This window comes from Salvia splendens, chromosome 7, assembly GCF_004379255.2.
Source record: "Salvia splendens isolate huo1 chromosome 7, SspV2, whole genome shotgun sequence".
NCBI lineage: Eukaryota > Viridiplantae > Streptophyta > Magnoliopsida > Lamiales > Lamiaceae > Salvia > Salvia splendens.
This window is the reverse complement of record NC_056038.1, coordinates 11,614,822-11,632,638: the sequence shown is the minus strand read 5'-3', so window position 1 is coordinate 11,632,638 and position 17,817 is coordinate 11,614,822. Positions and strand designations below refer to the sequence as shown.

At 33.7% G+C, this 17,817-nt stretch overlaps 1 protein-coding gene and 1 non-coding gene across 2 annotated transcripts; one reads left to right on the top strand and one right to left on the bottom strand.

The window, feature by feature from the left end:
* The first annotated feature begins 1,435 nt into the window (after positions 1–1,435).
* On the top strand, positions 1,436–1,515 carry TRNAL-CAG. Its single transcript has one exon. It is a non-coding gene; the product is annotated as a tRNA-Leu (tRNA).
* A 1,669-nt stretch (positions 1,516–3,184) lies between these two features.
* Positions 3,185–4,317, bottom strand: LOC121811411 (zinc-finger homeodomain protein 9-like). The gene has a single exon (XM_042212266.1). The coding sequence runs from the start codon at positions 4,128–4,130 to the stop codon at positions 3,354–3,356; it is 777 nt and encodes a 258-aa protein (XP_042068200.1). The 5' UTR covers positions 4,131–4,317; the 3' UTR covers positions 3,185–3,353.
* Between the last annotated feature and the right edge of the window lie 13,500 nt (positions 4,318–17,817).

Sequence of the window (17,817 nt, the reverse complement as noted above, 5' to 3'; positions counted from 1 at the left end):
TATCAACGTCAGCTACATCATGGAATGAGAATGAAAATGAACATGATATTTCCAGCTCTTAATATCAACGTCAGCTACATCATGATAGAAGAGTGGGTTTTATACATTCCTTATGTTATCTGCACGGATCATGTTTGCTAATAAGGTATTTTTATCCTTTAGGTACCCATAAATTGACAATATGAGACCAAAACAAAGATGAATTGACAATTTTAATAAGACAATACATAGACAAAGACAAAGTATGGAGTTTTTGTAAATGAGACAAGGACAGTAGGACACAAGCACAATGTTTGACGGGTAACCTTTTAATTTAGAGAATAATGGGATACATGTTAAAGTTGTGAATTAACAATATGTGAAATAATATCTAAAAAAAATTGTAATTGTTTTAAAGAATTTTTATAATCTTATATTTCATGATAAATACAGTAAGCTGTTAACCTATCCTCATAAAATTAATATGAACAAGGTCTTTTAAGTTGTTAAGTGTTAACCCAATTTTATTATAGTAAAAACTAGATACTACAGGGGTCATCTTCTAATGCTTATAACACCATAATCCAAAACTAAGACTAAATCTACACCCTTAGATTTTGAAATGAGTGGATGAGATTAAAGCTCACAAATTTCAATAAATAGTAGACAAACTATCAACAAAAGGGTAATATCGTCATTATGTTATCATATGATAATTTTCGTGAGTATTTTTTATATCAACATAGTGTATTACAAATATCAACAATATGACATGAGAATATCAATATAAGTACAAGAAAATATCAACACAGTTTTATTGATATTTTACCTACACTATATTGAGATTTTGCAAACACTATATTGAGATTTTTTTTGCATTTATTGATAAAATCTGCTTATCAACGTGTACGAAAATTTAAATATAATTTCATCACCCGAACATCGTCGGAACATATGCAATTGAGATCTCGTTGGAATCTTTACAAAATTATCTTTAATTTGATATATTTTTTGCGAAAAAATAATTTAAATCGAGAGAGATACGTAAATTTAAAGTTTTGAGATGATTTTGATATGAGAGAATTGACATTAATACCCTTTGAATTTATCTAATAAATTTTTTCATTTAAAATATAATTCATGTCGCATTATTTCAACCCTCTCCTAATCTAATAGCTAAGATTTAGTATTAATGTGTGATTGCTAATTAGTTAGCCATTGATTACTCCCGATCGCATATTATAGATAAATATACTCTATATTGTTATCACATTGTTGCCTATTTGAATTAAATTTACAGTTTCATAACTTATTTTTTAAATGTATCTATGGGGATTTGGGAAGCTTAAATAATAGTAGTACAGACTACAGTATACAAAGCGGATATACAGTACAGTGCTATCGAACTTGTGACTCCACATATACTTAATATTAAATACTGAACAAAAAGTCATGAGTCAAGATGGCCGAGCGGTCTAAGGCGCCAGTTTCAGGTACTGGTCCGAAAGGGCGTGGGTTCAAATCCCACTCTTGACATCTATTTGTTTTATTTTTTTGAGTAAATTTTCTTATCAAATTACCTTCTTATTCTCTCTTTTTTTCCTCTCTATGATTTCCAATCCTGTGCTTCATTTTACTTCTTTATTCTTCATTATTTTCCTAATTTTTTAAAAAATATATCTTTATAAAAAGCCTCGTGTTCAAAAAAACAATAAGTTAGATATATTAAGATGTCATAAATATATATCTATCCCTAGTTACAAACCAGCTATTTTGATATTTGATGGATTTTTATATGTGTTTCGATTTTCCAACGCAACAAAATGGAAGAGGTTGTGGACAAGACAGCTCCACTCTTCCAATAATAACTTATGTTCCCTTAAGAAGGATGTAAATACATCTAGGATTTAGTAAATAGGTATTCAAATTAACAACCTAGCACAACCTCATAGGTACTCTTCCCTCTATTCCATATTAATTGAGTTATTTTTCTATTTTAGAAAGTCAAATAATTAGATTTTAATAAAAAATCATTTCTATTTTACTTTATTCTCTTCAACTCTCTTACTTCATTCATTATCTATTTAACATAATTAACAAAGAACGGGGAGTACTTTCTTATTGTGTATAGCTTTGTATGTCTGCAATAAACTTGAAATAAACATGGTACTCCCTCTATTCAATGTTAATAATGTCATTTTCCTATTTTGAGAAGTTCCACCATAATTGAATCATTCCTATTTTTGGCAAAAAGTAATCATCCCTCTTACTTTATTATCTTACATTATTCTCTCTTACTTTATTTATCGTTCACTTAATACATTATTTTTAAACTTTGTGTAAAAGAAAAATGTCTCTATTAACATTAAACAGAGGAAGTACCAAAAATAATTCACTCACTTTAAGAATTTAAGAGTCCATATATTAAGACAACAAATATGTTTTAGATTAGGAAAGCACATCTACAAAGTCATACTAGTAAATTTTTTTTATTTTATATATTACTTTCCATTTAGATTAGGAAAGTACATCTACAAAGTCATAATAGTATATATTTTTAATTTATATATTACTTTCCAAACTGAGTGGTATTATTTCTACTAAGTTGAGTTATTTTTTTAATAAAAAATAAAAAATTCAATCATTTTTATTTTATTCCATCACCTATTTTATTTTTTATATTTTCTATTTTCTATTTTATTCTTCTCTCATACTTTTTAACACTATTTCTTGATCTCTTTACCCAAAAATTTTAATTCAATTTAGTTGCAAAGGAGGAATACTATTTAATTAAAAGTCAAAATTTAATTATCATGGATAAAACCCTCGAAAGACAATGTCAAGTCAATTCAAATCTATTACCACCCATGAGATAAAGATCACTATAGATAGATAAGATAAAGCAAATATGCGCGAATAAAGTTATGAGATAGTGAACTAACGAGATTAAATTAAAGTGTTAAACAGGAACAATTATTTAAAATAATAATCTCAAATCTGGATGTCAATCTTTTTCTAGCATGAACAAGAAGCTGTACTATATACTCTCCAAAAGGACCTAAAATTTAGAAAAACACAAATGCCTCAATTTGATTAATATAGCCACTTTTGCTGCCTGATTTCAGACAAACCAAGTGAAAAAGTAATGTTAATTCTTCATTAGATAATATAGAGATAATTAAGAAAAAAGTAATGCATGGACCGATTTAGATAAATGATAACTAAACAAATACTCTAAATCACCCATAAATTTGATCAATCCTACTCATAGTAATAGATAAAGATTAGTTAAGCAAGGTAAGAATCTAATTAAGAAGCAGAATTAGAAATTAAACTACTAACAAATTGCAGGCGAAATTCCGATTTATCTTTTCTCAACTATCTAAAACCTCTTTGCTGTCAGCGGCGCAACTCATTCCGCCGCCGCTATTGGCGGTCGGCGGCGGACGATCTTTCTTAGCGAGAGTGTTCTTGTTGTTATGCATCCACACTCTGAAACACCCTTTCTCCAATCCAGCTTCGCCGCAGAATTCGCCAATCAAATCTTCATCCTTCTTCTGCATTTTCCACCCCAATCTCTCCGCGAATTCCAGCATTTTCTCCTTCTGATTCCGCGTAAACCTCGTGCGGAACCTCTTCCGGCCGCCGGAGCTCATCACCGGTGGCGAAGCGCCGCTGATCAGAGCGCCGCCGCCGAGAGCCAGCAGCATGTGCACCGGCGCCGAGGGGTAGAACGAGGATGAGATCGGCGGCGGCGACGGCGAATTATCCGGGCTGGCGCTGCTCAGGCGCGGCGGGGAGGGGCGGTGGCGGTGGATGGGGCGGTACTCGAGCGCCGGCAGCGGGGCGGCGGCGGGGGGCTCCTCGCGGCGGTGGAAATTGCGGTGGCAGGCGCAGGCGGCGCATTTTAGCGAGGCGGGATCAGCGGGGTTGGAGAGAGGGGAGGGCATGAACTCGCCGCAGCCGTCGACGGCGAGGCCGCCGACGCCAGCGGCGTGATTCTTCAGGCACTCCTTGTATGCCACCACCACGGGGTGGCCGAGGTGGAGGCGCTTCATCGCGCCGTTGCAGGGAGGCGGGGCGGGTTGGAACCGGGTCGGGGTTTCGGGTTCAGCATCTGGGGTTTTGACTGCCGATTTGCTTAGCTCCATTGCTCCTCAAACTACATCAACTACTATTACACTCGTTTAATTTTAAACTAAAAGGATGAGGTTTTTTTTTAATTTCTCCTTTTTTTTATTTCTTGTATTTTTTTTAAGAGATTGGGATTAGAAATGGAGTTAGGGTATGAGGAGAGAGACAACAAGAATGTGATTGGTTTTTTGTTTTGAGTATGATGATGATGATATTGATGATACAAATCTTGATTTGGTGGAGATGCGTGTTGACCGCTTATTTCTATTTCTCTTTAACCATAGTTAATTATGTGTATGTGGATCATTATTTTCTGTTTGGTTTTAATATGATCTATTTTCATGTAAATTCTAACCATAGTTCACTGTCTAATTTATCGCACATAACGTAATAGGAAATGTGGTCATTTTGGATTTTAGTGATCTTTTTGGGATTTTACAGCACATATTGAATTCAATAATTTATGCCTGTGGAATACAGTGTGTACAGTACCTGGTAATAGAGCCCACTCAGAGGTAAAAGTCATTTCCCTGATTTTCCTTTTATGTAAATATTTTGTAGAACTTAAGTGTTAAATAAAAAATAATAACCAATAGCTGTTTTCATGTTAAATTAGACCAATCTTACTAGCTTAGAATAGGCTTTGTAATTATAAGAGTATTTATTTATTAGCATTCAAATTACTAGTATGACTAATAGTACTATCAATTTATATTTTGTGGAATTGTTAGTCGTGCTTCAAATCGAAACAATTGGTTCCCCTAAAATTCAAGCTGTGAGAAATGAAACAAGAGTAAATAATATGGGTATAATAAATGAGAGAAATTTGTAGTTGCGTGAGAGTTAATTATACTTGCCAAATTGATGTCAGTGCAAGTAGAGCAGAAAGGGGCAGACTTTGAGCATTTACTGAAACCACCTTAATTTATCAAAGTCTTTGTCTCGCATTCACCCTCCCATTTACACTCTTGTTTTCTAATACATCCTACCCCAAATATTGTCTCACTCTAACCCGATACGAGTTTTAAGAAATATAATGGAAAGTGGGTTGAAAAAATTAATGGATTGTGAGTTCTACTTTTATATATTAATTTTATAATAAAATGTGAATAAGAATGAGTTAGTGAAATATAAAGTCCACTACCAAAAATAGTAAAAAGTAAAAAGAGACAAACTTTGGGGGATGAACGGAAATGGAAAAATGGGACAAACTTTCTGGACGGAGGTAGTATTGTTTAAACATGTGAGAAATCATTATTTGAAAAACTATATACCTTACCCATCTTTCTTTCAAATTGCTTCTGGATTTTGTCTCCCGAATAATGTTTATTCTTTTACGTATGCTAGTATTATCTTTTGAATTGTTAGTTTGAATGTCATTATCATGGAATAATAGGTTCCATGTTGATAATGTGAAAAAAAATCCTCTAATAAATGTCAAAAAAGAAAAGAAAATATTTCCTCCATTCCTTATTAATTGAATCATTTTTTATTTCAGAATATTCCAAAATAATTGAATCATTTATATTTTCAGTAAATGAAATTAACATTAAATTACCAAATTATTCTTAAGAATTTTAAAAATAGCGACTTAAGCATATACTTCCTCCGTCCCACCGTAAGCGAGACACTTCTTTTAAGCCCTCGTTTTGAGAAAATATCTGATTATTAAACTGGAGCAATTTAATAATGAAAACTTTTGATGATATTAGAATGTGGGCAAGGGCAATGAGACACCTCACGGAAGATAATCACTTTTTTTAGGGGGGGGGGGGTGATTGCTCTATGGGTTTGATCTTCTGCTTCCTTCTTCTTGGGTCAGCTTGGTTCTTGTTTTGCAGACGTTATTTCTTTGCTCTTCTTCTTATTGTGGTTGGTCTACCTCACCACTACTTGGTGGTTTGAGATTTTTAGATTATAAAAAAAATAAATGGAACAAAAGTAAAAATAAGAGAGTGAACTAGATAAGAATTATTCTTTCTCTTACTTTACTCTATCTCCATTTTAACTATTAAATATCATTTTCTCAATATGAGTACTTAAAAGAAGCGTTTCGTTATGGTGGAACAAAGGAAGTATGATTTTTACTAGTGATTAATTTGAGTGGTTCAAAGAATTGATTTTGAGTTTTTATTTACATCGACTACTGACTCATGCTAATTTTGCATCAAAAGCGTCACCCACAAGTGTACGGGATAAGTAGCACGTGACAAGTTAAAATTATCAATCCACGAAGACTAAAAGCCGGTTTGAATACTATGATGCAACTTTGAACACTATCTAGACTAATAAAAGGGGTTTTGTTTTTTTTTAAACTAAGAGCAAAGAGTAAACGATCAAGTAAAGACAATTAACTAAGTAAAGCAAGTAAAATAAGGTTTTCACACAAATTGGGAAATGTAGGGATATAGATCCGTTAGAATGGATCAAAGACGTCATCTAAGGGTCATGCTTAGGCATGCACAAGGGTCACGAACCGCCGGTTCCGGTTCTTGAACCGGCGGTTCACGGTTCAGGAAATCCTTGAACCTGAACCGGCCCGCCTACCTCCCGGCGGTTCCGGTTCCGGTTCAAAAAACCGCCAGTTCACCAGGCGGTTCAAAACCGCCGGTTTTTTGCCTGAACCGCCGGTTCCGGATCATGAACCGGCGGTTCAACCGAAATTAAAAAAAATATTTTTTATTTATAAAAATTAATTTTTATATTTAAAATAAAATTTTATAAACAAATGAATACAAGAAATTCGTAATAGCCCATATATATTTGATGGGCTTGCGAATTTAAGAAACCATTATTGGTTGTTTCTCTTTTATAGAGACATCCTTGAATGTTTTATGTTCCACTTTCGATGTGAGACAAACTCATTCTTGGTTGTTTCCCTTTTATAGAGACATCCTTGAATGTTTTATGTTCCACTTTCGATGTGGGACAAACTCATTCTTGGTTGTTTCACTTTTATAGAGACATCCTTGAATGTTTTATGTTCCACTTTCGATGTGAGACAAAATCATTCTTGGTTGTTTCTCTTTTATAGTGACATCCTTGAATGCTTTATGTTCCACTTTCGATGTGGGACAAAATCATTCTTGGTTGTTTCACTTTTATAGAGACATCCTTGAATGTTTTATGTTCCACTTTCGATGTGGGACAAAATCATTCTTGGTTGTTTCACTTTTATAGAGACATCCTTGAATGTTTTATGTTCCACTTTCGATGTGGGACAAACTCATTCTTGGTTGTTTCTCTTTTATAGAGACATCCTTGAATGTTTTATGTTCCACTTTCGATGTGGGACAAACTCATTCTTGGTTGTTTCTCTTTTATAGAGACATCCTTGAATGCTTTATATTCCACTTTCGATGTGGGACAAAATCTTTCTTCGTTGTTTCACTTTTATAGAGACATCCTTGAATGTTTTATGTTCCACTTTCGATGTGGGACAAACTCATTCTTGGCTGTTTCTCTTTTATAGAGACATCCTTGAATGTTTTATGTTCCACTTTCGATGTGGGACAAACTCATTCTTGGTTGTTTCTCTTTTATAGGGACATCCTTGAATGCTTTATGTTCCACTTTCGATGTGGGACAAAATCATTCTTGGTTGTTTCACTTTTATAGAGACATCCTTGAATGTTTTATGTTCCACTTTCGATGTGAGACAAAATCATTCTTGGTTGTTTCTCTTTTATAGAAATATCCTTGAATGTTTTATGTTCCACTTTCGATGTGGGACAAAATCATTCTTGGTTGTTTCTTTTTTATAGAGACATCCTTGAATGTTTTATGTTCCACTTTCGATGTGGGACAATATCATTCTTTTTTATTTGTATAATAATTATGGTTAGGTTTATACAATTTGTATAAGAATTATTTTTTAATGTGTATAATATTATTTATTAGTTAACATATACATAAATTTATAAACATAAGCAAATCATTAATGATAAATAACTAATAAACTAGTTTATGTACTAATATTTGTTATTATTACATAAACTATTATGTCCAATATTAAGTATTGATATTTTATAAATATATACATAAATAACTAATGAAATAGAATAATTTGCTTTGATCATAAATACATAAATTTATTATAGAATAATATTGGACATAATAGTTTATAAATACATAAATAATATTGGACATAAAAAATATCAATACTTAATATTGGACATAATAGTTTATGTAATAATAACAAACATTATTACATAAACTATTATTCATTAGTTATTTATCATTAATGATTTGCTTATGTTTATAAATTTATGTATATGTTAACTAATAAATAATATTATACACATTGAAAGAATAATTCTTATACAATTGTATAAACCTAACAATAATTATTATAAAAATAAATATTTTCTATATACAAATCATATTTCTCAATAATTCTTTATTTTTATCAATCAAGAATATATTTGAATAATAATTTTATTTATTTATATCATACAAAACATGAAGAAAAGTAGAAGACAAAAGAAAGTTTTGTATCCCACATTGGAAAAAGATGAATGAATGCTCTAAACATGTAGTTATAAAAGAAAGTAATTCAACATATTTTGTCTCACATCGAAAGTGGAACATAAAACATTTAAGGATGTCTCTATAAAATAGAAACAACCAAGAATGAGTTTGTCCCACATCGAAAGTGGAACATAAAACATTAAAGGATGTCTCTATAAAAGAGAAACAACCAAGAATGATTTTGTCCCACATCGAAAGTGGAACATAAAACATTCAAGGATGTTTCTATAAAAGAAAAACAACCAAGAATGGTTTCATAAATTCGCAAGCCCATCAAATATATATGGGCTATTACGAATTTCTTGTATTCATTTGTTTGTAAAAATTGATTTTAAATATAAAAATAAATTTTTATAAATAATTTTTTTAAAAATTCGGTTGAACCGGCGGTTCAAACTGCCGAACCGCCGGTTCACGGTTCACAATTCGCCGACCCTGAACCGGCCCGTGTTAACCGGCAACCCTCCAGACGGTTCAAACCGCCGGTTCTGGTTGATGAACCGGCTGGCCCGAACCGGCGGTTAACCGTCGGGCCGGTTCGGTTTGTGCATGTCTAGTCATGCTCATCTATTTGGCCTCAATTGTGGTTAGGAAAGTCGAGAAGGTTGGTTAGACCCCCTCTCGGGTGCATCTAACACGTGGATCAATCTCTAGAGTAGGAGTCTCGTCCATACAATTCGAGATTGACTCATAAGAACTACGGACCCAAGCCCTCTCTCTAGCTCATGCATCTCTCGATCACATGTAATGCACAGAGTTTTTGATTACACATCTATCCGCATTTCTCAATGACAACAATTAGGCAAAAAGGATGTATCTAATTGGTAGCTAAGCAATTAGATATTAAAAGCTCAAGAATCAACAAAACCAACAAAATGAGATAGATAAGCATTAAACCATAGATTCAATCCATACAATCCATTCAAACTTCACCAAATCCCTAAAGGAAATCTAGCTACTCATAGTCAAACACAAAACAAAAGAAAATACAAAAGAAACAAATGAAAACATAATGGAAATGGAAATTTGAACTCCTTAAGGTGGAATTGATGTTGGGGAGAGTCTTCTTCTTCAATCTCTTGAAGATGGAAGCCTCCTTGCCTTCAATCCTCTTCAATCTCTAGATTTCTCTCTTGATTTTGTAGTATGGGAGGTTAGGGTTCGAAAATGAGTGAGAACCATTTTATACTCGGAGTGAAAAATAGGCAAAAAGGGTATCTGTCACAAACGCCCGACCGCGCGATCTGAAAAAGGGAAAACGTACGAACGAGCATTCCGGTAGAATCGCGACATCAACTTCAAACGCCCGGTCGGGCATTTTGTCGGATGCGAAAAACTCGGCCGGGTGAACTCTCTGGAATCCTGGCCCAAAACGTCTGTATATGAAACATCCTGTTCGCTCCGTTTGCCCGTTTTAGACCTGTTTTTGCATCAAGACTTCGACAAACTCGTTAACTCTAAAAACAGCAAATAAGTGGATGAAACCTATATTTTATACCTCAAAATATACAACAACGTGTGTTAATCACCCACCTAAACATCCTAAACTATGAATTTGTCAACTACTTTAAAGCAATCAACGTTAATTGTATTTTGGATAATGATACGATGATTATTATTATTATTATTATTTAGTTAGTTAATTATGGATTTGCATATCTTTTTCATATCTTTTGTCTTGCTCATTAAGTTAGTATCCACTATTATAAATAGTGGACATTGTTAGTCATTTTGATCATTCAAGAAATATCAATTATCATTCTATTTTATTTTCTCTTACTCTCTTTCCTTTTAAACGTGCAAAACGAACAAAACCCTAATTTTGACGCCGGATTGATCGACGGGCAAAAGCTCCCGCGACGTTCGACGCAAAATCTACGAGTTAAAGAGCTTCATCCTTATCAGATAACAAAATAACCTTAAGTATTAGTAGTATAATTTTATTTCCAAGTTCTTTCTCCATCGGTCCAATCTGTAATTGTAATTAGATAAAAGTATAACAAAGAAGGATTTATAATTTGTTAAGGAGTTTCTGAGTAGTCCTTCAACATTTATATGGTACATCACCACTATCGCCAGGTATCCAGTAGATATAAATGCGTAATATCATGAAATACCAAACTACTAGTAGCATTTAATAATTCACGACTTAAGTCAAATAGTACTCTATATTTAAATAACTGGCATTAATTTTACGAGCCATTTTAGTTTGATCAGTACGTGAATGCATATGCATAAAAAAATTAAGGATAACTATATGCAAAATATAATGAAGAATGGTACCTACTATGAGATTTTTCGGGGTATAAAATGCTTAAATTTGTAATCCAAGTGGGCATAATTTCAACATAAGAAAACGAAGACACGTTAGCAAGTTCCTCAAAGAAATATAAAATAAAAAGACCACACACACTATTACAAACACAGATACTCTTAAGGCCATCCCACTACGCTGTCACAATACCGTCCCTTAAAACACTATTTGCAGGCCCCACTGTACTTTTTTACTCCATCCATTAACTAAGTGACGGAACCTGCAACCCTCCGTCCCCTAACCGTCCCTTAATCGTCCCTTAAATTACTATTCATTCAATTATATTTTTTTAATTTTTTTCCAACAAATTCAATTAAAAAACACACTTCATTAAAATTAAAATAACATTACAACTTAAAATTCAAAAAAATAGAAAAAGACATAATTAAAATCCTAAAAAAATAAAATGACATAATTTAAAAAAATAGAAAAAGACATAATTAAAATCCCACATCAAAATTGGAACATAAAACATTCAAGGATGTCTCTATAAAAGATAAACAACCAAGAATGAGTTTATCCCACATCGAAATTGGAACATAAAACATTCAAGGATGTCTCTATAAAAGAGAAACAACCAAGAATGAGTTTGTCCCACATCGAAAGTGGAACATAAAACATTCAAGAATGTCTCTATAAAAGAGAAACAACTAAGAATGGTTTCATAAATTCGCAAGCCCATCAAATATATATGGGTTATTATGAATTTTTTGTATTCATTTATTTGTAAAAATTGTTTTTAAATATAAAAATCAATTTTTATAAATAAAAAATATTTTTTAAAAATTTATTTTTTAAAAAATGAATTATTGCGTCAGTGGGCGTCACGCATGGCCTGGGAGCTCTCCACGTCGCCTCGGCGCGTGGCGAGACGTCGCGTCCCACGTCGCGGCGTGACGGGTCTTGGGACGGTACGGGGACGGGCTGGGGACGGAACGACTTGCTGCAACGCGTCTCTCCGCTGTTCTGTCCCTCCGTGACGGAATGCGGAACGGTGACGGGCCGCATAGTGAATGCTCTAAATGGCAAGTTCTCTTCGATGATGATTTACATTGTACATGGTCCCTCCTTTTGCAGGGAGAATTATACACTGAACTAATGAAGTAGTAATATATTTATACCTTAAATTACAAGTCAATCAAATCAATTTGCATAATTCTCTCCACAAATCTATTGATATTTGTTACTCCCTCCATTCAACAATAGGAGTCACATTTGTTTGTGGGCATGTGTTTAAAGAAATGTAAAGAATAGTGAGTTGGAAAAGTAGTGAAATATGGAGCCCACTTTTTTATATTGGTTTATAATAATATGTGAGTGAAGTGAGTTAGTGGAATGTGAGGCTTATTTAACATTCATGATAAAAGTGAAATGTGACTCTAATTGTAAGACGAACCGAAATAACAAAATGTGACTCTTATTGTGGGATGGATGGAGTATATGTTTAGCACTTCCTCTCAAGTCGAGTTACGATATCTCCAATACCGAACTTGGTAACAACGATTTGAAGCTTCTCGAATTAACTGCTTTTGTCAAGATATCTACTAACTGATTCTCCGATCAGATGAAATGAAGTTCCATAATACCATTTCTTTCCTAAAATGTTGATCAATTTTCACATATTTTTGGTTCTGTTATATTGAACTAGGAGTTGGGCGATGCTGACAGTTGCTTTGTTGTCCCAAAATAATTGACTTTTTCTTATATTGGGAAACCCAATTTCTGTTAATAACCCTCTCAACTATAGAACTTCAGTTAAGTAATTTTTAACTCCTCGAAACTCAACCTCAACACTAGATAGAGCCACTATCTTTTATTTTTTGCTTCTCAACATGACTAATCCTCATATGGTTGATGTATGAATGGACTTATACCACGACGACATAAGCTATCTTTGGCATGGTGTAAGAGAGCTAGATCAATATATTTCCCAACTAAGTGTTGATATCTCTACGATATATTGGTTTGGCTCCTTCTCTAATTCTTAGTCCATGATTTACTATAATTAGAGTGTAAACAAATTTATAGTCCAAAAGTCTGTTCCAGCTAAAAGATCAAATATTTTTTTGGCGCAAGAAAAATCCCTCATTTAATCTCAAGACTTCCATCCCAAGAAAATATTTCAAGGCTTCAAGATCTTTCATCTCGAATTATTGGAATCAATTCTTCTTAGCTCTGCATATATTTTTAAATATATAGGTTGAGCTAAGAAGAGGAGAGTGCTGAGTAGAGCTTTGTAGTGTTTCCTAATTATTCTAATTGAAGACTCTCGGAGGCGCATGCCTTCATTCGTGCGGTCGTTTCATTTCCGTGCTCATATTATGAGTTTGATTATCTTGGGTTTTCAATTGTTTATTCGTTTATTGTTAATCTCCTTTATATTCCTTTCTTATTAATCCACACACTTAGTTACAGTTTTTAGGTATTGCTATACTTAGCAAAGTACGATATGACAATAATGTTGAACTAATATTGTAGAGATTACAAAATCACCCTTTTTGCTATTTTTAAATCTAATTTAGATGCAATTTTGAATGCATGTGCCAAATCCTGGTATTGTCCGATAAAAAAACCTAACTATCATGATTGGATATATGATAAATTAAGTGTTTCTTATATGCGCTAGACTTCATTATAACTGGGTAAACCCTCGCTTTTCAACAAAAAAAAATTCTACTTACTTTAATTCTTATTAATTCCTTTCAAATAAATGTATTGTGTTACTATAATTTTATATGTGCTCAAACGGTTCTGCCAATAATGTTTTTTTAGTTTAACTTAGCTTTTCAAAATCATACTAGTATTTAAAAATTGGTAGTGATAAATTTACATAATTGTACATATATAATCAAACTTTTTTTAACATTTTATATTGAAAATTAATTTAAAATAAATTTCATAATAATCATTTTGCAACACTTCAAAAAAAATTGAAATTTAACTTAAGTATTTGTAAATTTAAGAAAAAAATATATTTTTTTACTAAATAGTGTATAATTAATTCGAATTAAGCTCGAAATCATGTTACGATTTGACATAAATTTTATATATTAGTTCTTTCTTATTGCTACATACTTATAATACAATAAATAACAAAATAAATTTTTAATTAAGTTCAATTAAATTTAAAAATCTAAGGATATTATGTACATGTACAATTTATGTACATTTATCTTTACTCTTGAAAATTACAGTAAGTGATTTTTGGTCCAAACCGCATCTAAGTAAGTAAGTAATCTGTACTACTATTCCGGATTGATTTAAATTGCATGTCGCACACAATGACACAATAGATGCCCATACCGTATATGATATCACACCACTATTTAATATATATAGGCATAAATAATCTTTTGACTAGAACCAGAAATCGAAAAAATAAAATGATAATCATCATAGCACGCAGGCACATGTGGTGTAAATTTGCTTTTGCAGGGTTGGGCAGTTCTAATTAATTTTTCATCACCAAATCGATCATATTAAACCATAAAATATAATTAGTTGAGATATGTATAATACCGTTTAGGTGTAGAAACCATTGACTTAATGCATGTCTACCTCCTTCCATCATAATTTTGCACTTTTGTAAAATCATATTTTTATAAAAATATATCTACAATTTGCAAGAATCATTTCATGACAGATTAGTGAGATTGATGTTGGAATCAAATTAATGATTCACATAAATCATACATGTTGAATAAGATTGATAAACAAGCGGAAGCGTACATGGATTCGGATTCATGATGTGATGTTCTTGATGATTCGTGAAGTTGGTCTTCCAAGTGTCAACGCTTTTACAGAGAATATGTTTTCTGTATTCTGTAACATTGATAGGAATGGGAATCTATCGATGTATTTATTATGTTGCACTTGGGGACCATAACCCCGTATTTAGAGAACGAGTCCCTAACTTCATTATAACTCTAATTTCACCCATAATAAAATTAAAGCTATCAAAAGTAGTATCTGCACAATAGTCCTCATACTTTTATAGATGATCGTTTGACCCTATAAGTTATATTAACTTAGTAGATCACGTAATCGGGTCATTCAATAAATAGTCATAAATATTATACAATCTTTAGACGATTATGTTGGACCATATTAAAATGTTCCAACAATCTCCCACTTGGGCCAACATAAAAGTCACCAAATGATTGTACATTACTAAAGTTGCGCGCTTACTATTTATATTAATCATCTTTACCGATCCGGTCTACTAAGCATGTTAATATAGAACCAAAGAAGTTTAAGTCACAACACGTATACATGACTAAACTCATCAGTGATCACAAATATCAACACATCTAGCAACACAAATCAAAATATGAGTGTGCAACATGAAAATTACATGCTATGTGATCTTTTGCATGTCTATTTCCAACTGGTCCTCTGAAACTATAGTGAGATCAGAAAATACCAAAGTATAATTCAAAGTAACTAAAACCATAGTAACTAAAGTGTGCACTTAATAATTGAAATTCAATATCATTACATATATGAACATAAACTCCCACTAAACCAAAGTATCACAAGGTCGAACACCCATGTGAAATACATGCTCATGAAAGACCGAAGGCGGTAAACCTTTAGTGAAAGGATCCGCAAGCATGGAAGTTGAACCTAAGTGTTCAATTTGCAATTGTCTACTCTGAATTCTATCCTTAACAGCAAGGAACTTGATGTCAATGTGTTTGGACTTCGACGAGCTCCTGTTGTTGTTGGAGTACATGACTGCGGACTTATTGTCACAATATAACTTGAGTGGTCTTTCAATACTATCCACAATTTGCAGTCCTTGAATAAAGTTTCGCAGCCATACTCCATGTTGTGATGCCTCAAAACAAGCTATGAATTCTGCTTCCATTGTAGAGGTGGCTATCAATGTTTGTTTAACACTTTTCCAAGATATAGCCCCTCCGGCTAGCATGAACACATAACCTGACGTGGATCTACGACTGTCTTGGCATCCCGCGAAATCCGAATCAGAATACCCAATGATCTCAAGCTGATCCGATTTCCTATAAGTGAGCATATAATCCTTTGTTCTTTGCAGATACCGCAAAACACGTTTGACTGCTTTCCAATGATCCATACCGGGATTACTCAAATATCTGCCTAGCATGCCTACTATGAACGCAATATCCGGACGCGTGCATACTTGTGCATACATAAGACTTCCCACAGCAGATGAATAAGGATGTAATTCCATTTCCTTTCTTTCAAGCTCATTTTCGGGGCATTGATTTAAACTGAATTTATCACCTTTAGCCACAGGGGTATCTCCTGGTCTACAATCTTTCATGCCAAATCTTGCCAACACTTTATCGATGTAGCTCTTTTGTGATAATCCAAGTACACCTAGGGAACGATCCCGATGTATTTGGATTCCTAATACAAAAAAAAGCATCACCAAGATCTTTCATTTCGAATTTTCTTGAAAGAAATTTCTTGGTGTCACGTAATAAATCTACATCGTTGCAAGCAAGTAGAATATCGTCGACATATAGAACTAGGAAAATGAATTTGCTCCCACTGAACTTATAGTATATGCATTCATCAACAGGATTCGTCTCAAAACCAAATGACACGACAACTTGATGAAATTTAACATACCATTGACGAGACGCTTGTTTAAGACCATAGATGGATTTCTTAAGTTTGCATACCATCTTCTTTGGGTCGCCCGACACAAAGTTTTCAGGTTGCACCATATAAATCGTTTCTGTAATGTCGCCATTAAGAAATGCTGTCTTTACATCCATCTGATGTAGCTCCAAATTAAAATGAGCCACAAGTGCCATGATTATTCTGAATGAGTCTTTCGTTGAAACTGGAGAGAAAGTCTCGGTAAAATCGATGCCTTCTTTCTGAGTAAAGCCTTTAGCTACAAGACGAGCCTTAAATCTTTCCACATTGCCTTGCGAATCCCGTTTGGTCTTAAAAATCCACTTGCAACCAATGGGTTTTGCACCTTCAGGCAATGGGACAAGATCCCAAACGTCATTGCTTTGCATAGACTTAATCTCTTCAATCATAGCATCGATCCACTTTTGAGCATTAGGGCTTTCAATGGCTTGACGAAAAGTGACTGGGTCATCTTCCATCACTCCAATGTCTACCTCATGCTCTTGGAGATATACAATATATTCATCTGTAGATATTGCAGGTCTCCTCACTCTAGTGGATCTTCTTAGTGGCACTACTTCGTCATGTTCTTGAGGAGGTTGAGGTTGTTCTTCATGTTGTAGTTCGGGAGGCGGAACAGGAATTACAAGAGTCTCGTCTTGTTCTGGAATGAAGGGAAGTGAAATTACTTCCTCTTCAAAGACAACATTCTTCATACCATCTTCCCCCCCAAACTCAACTTCCTCAAAGAACCTTGCATTATTCGTCTCAAAAAATGATCTAGTTGTGGGATCATAGAACTTGAAACCCCTTGACCGCTCAGGATAACCTACAAAGTAGCAACTTACCGTTTTAGAGTCCAACTTATGCTCGTGTGGCCTATAAGGCCGAGCTTCTGCTGGACAACCCCAAATATGTAAATGACCTAAGCTGGGCTTTTTGCCCGTCCATAATTCATAAGGGGTTACGGCAGTTGCTTTAGTAGGTACACGGTTTAGGATGTATGTTGCGGTCTTAAGTGCCTCTCCCCAAAGGGATTCTGGCAAAGTAGAATGACTAATCATGCTTCTAACCATATCCTTGAGGGTTCTATTTCGTCTTTCAGCAACACCATTCATGGTAGGACTACCAGGCATTGTGTACTGGGGAACGATTCCATATTCCTCTAGGAATCTGGCAAAAGGTCCTGGACGTTGTTCACCTGAGCCGTCATATCTACCATAGTATTC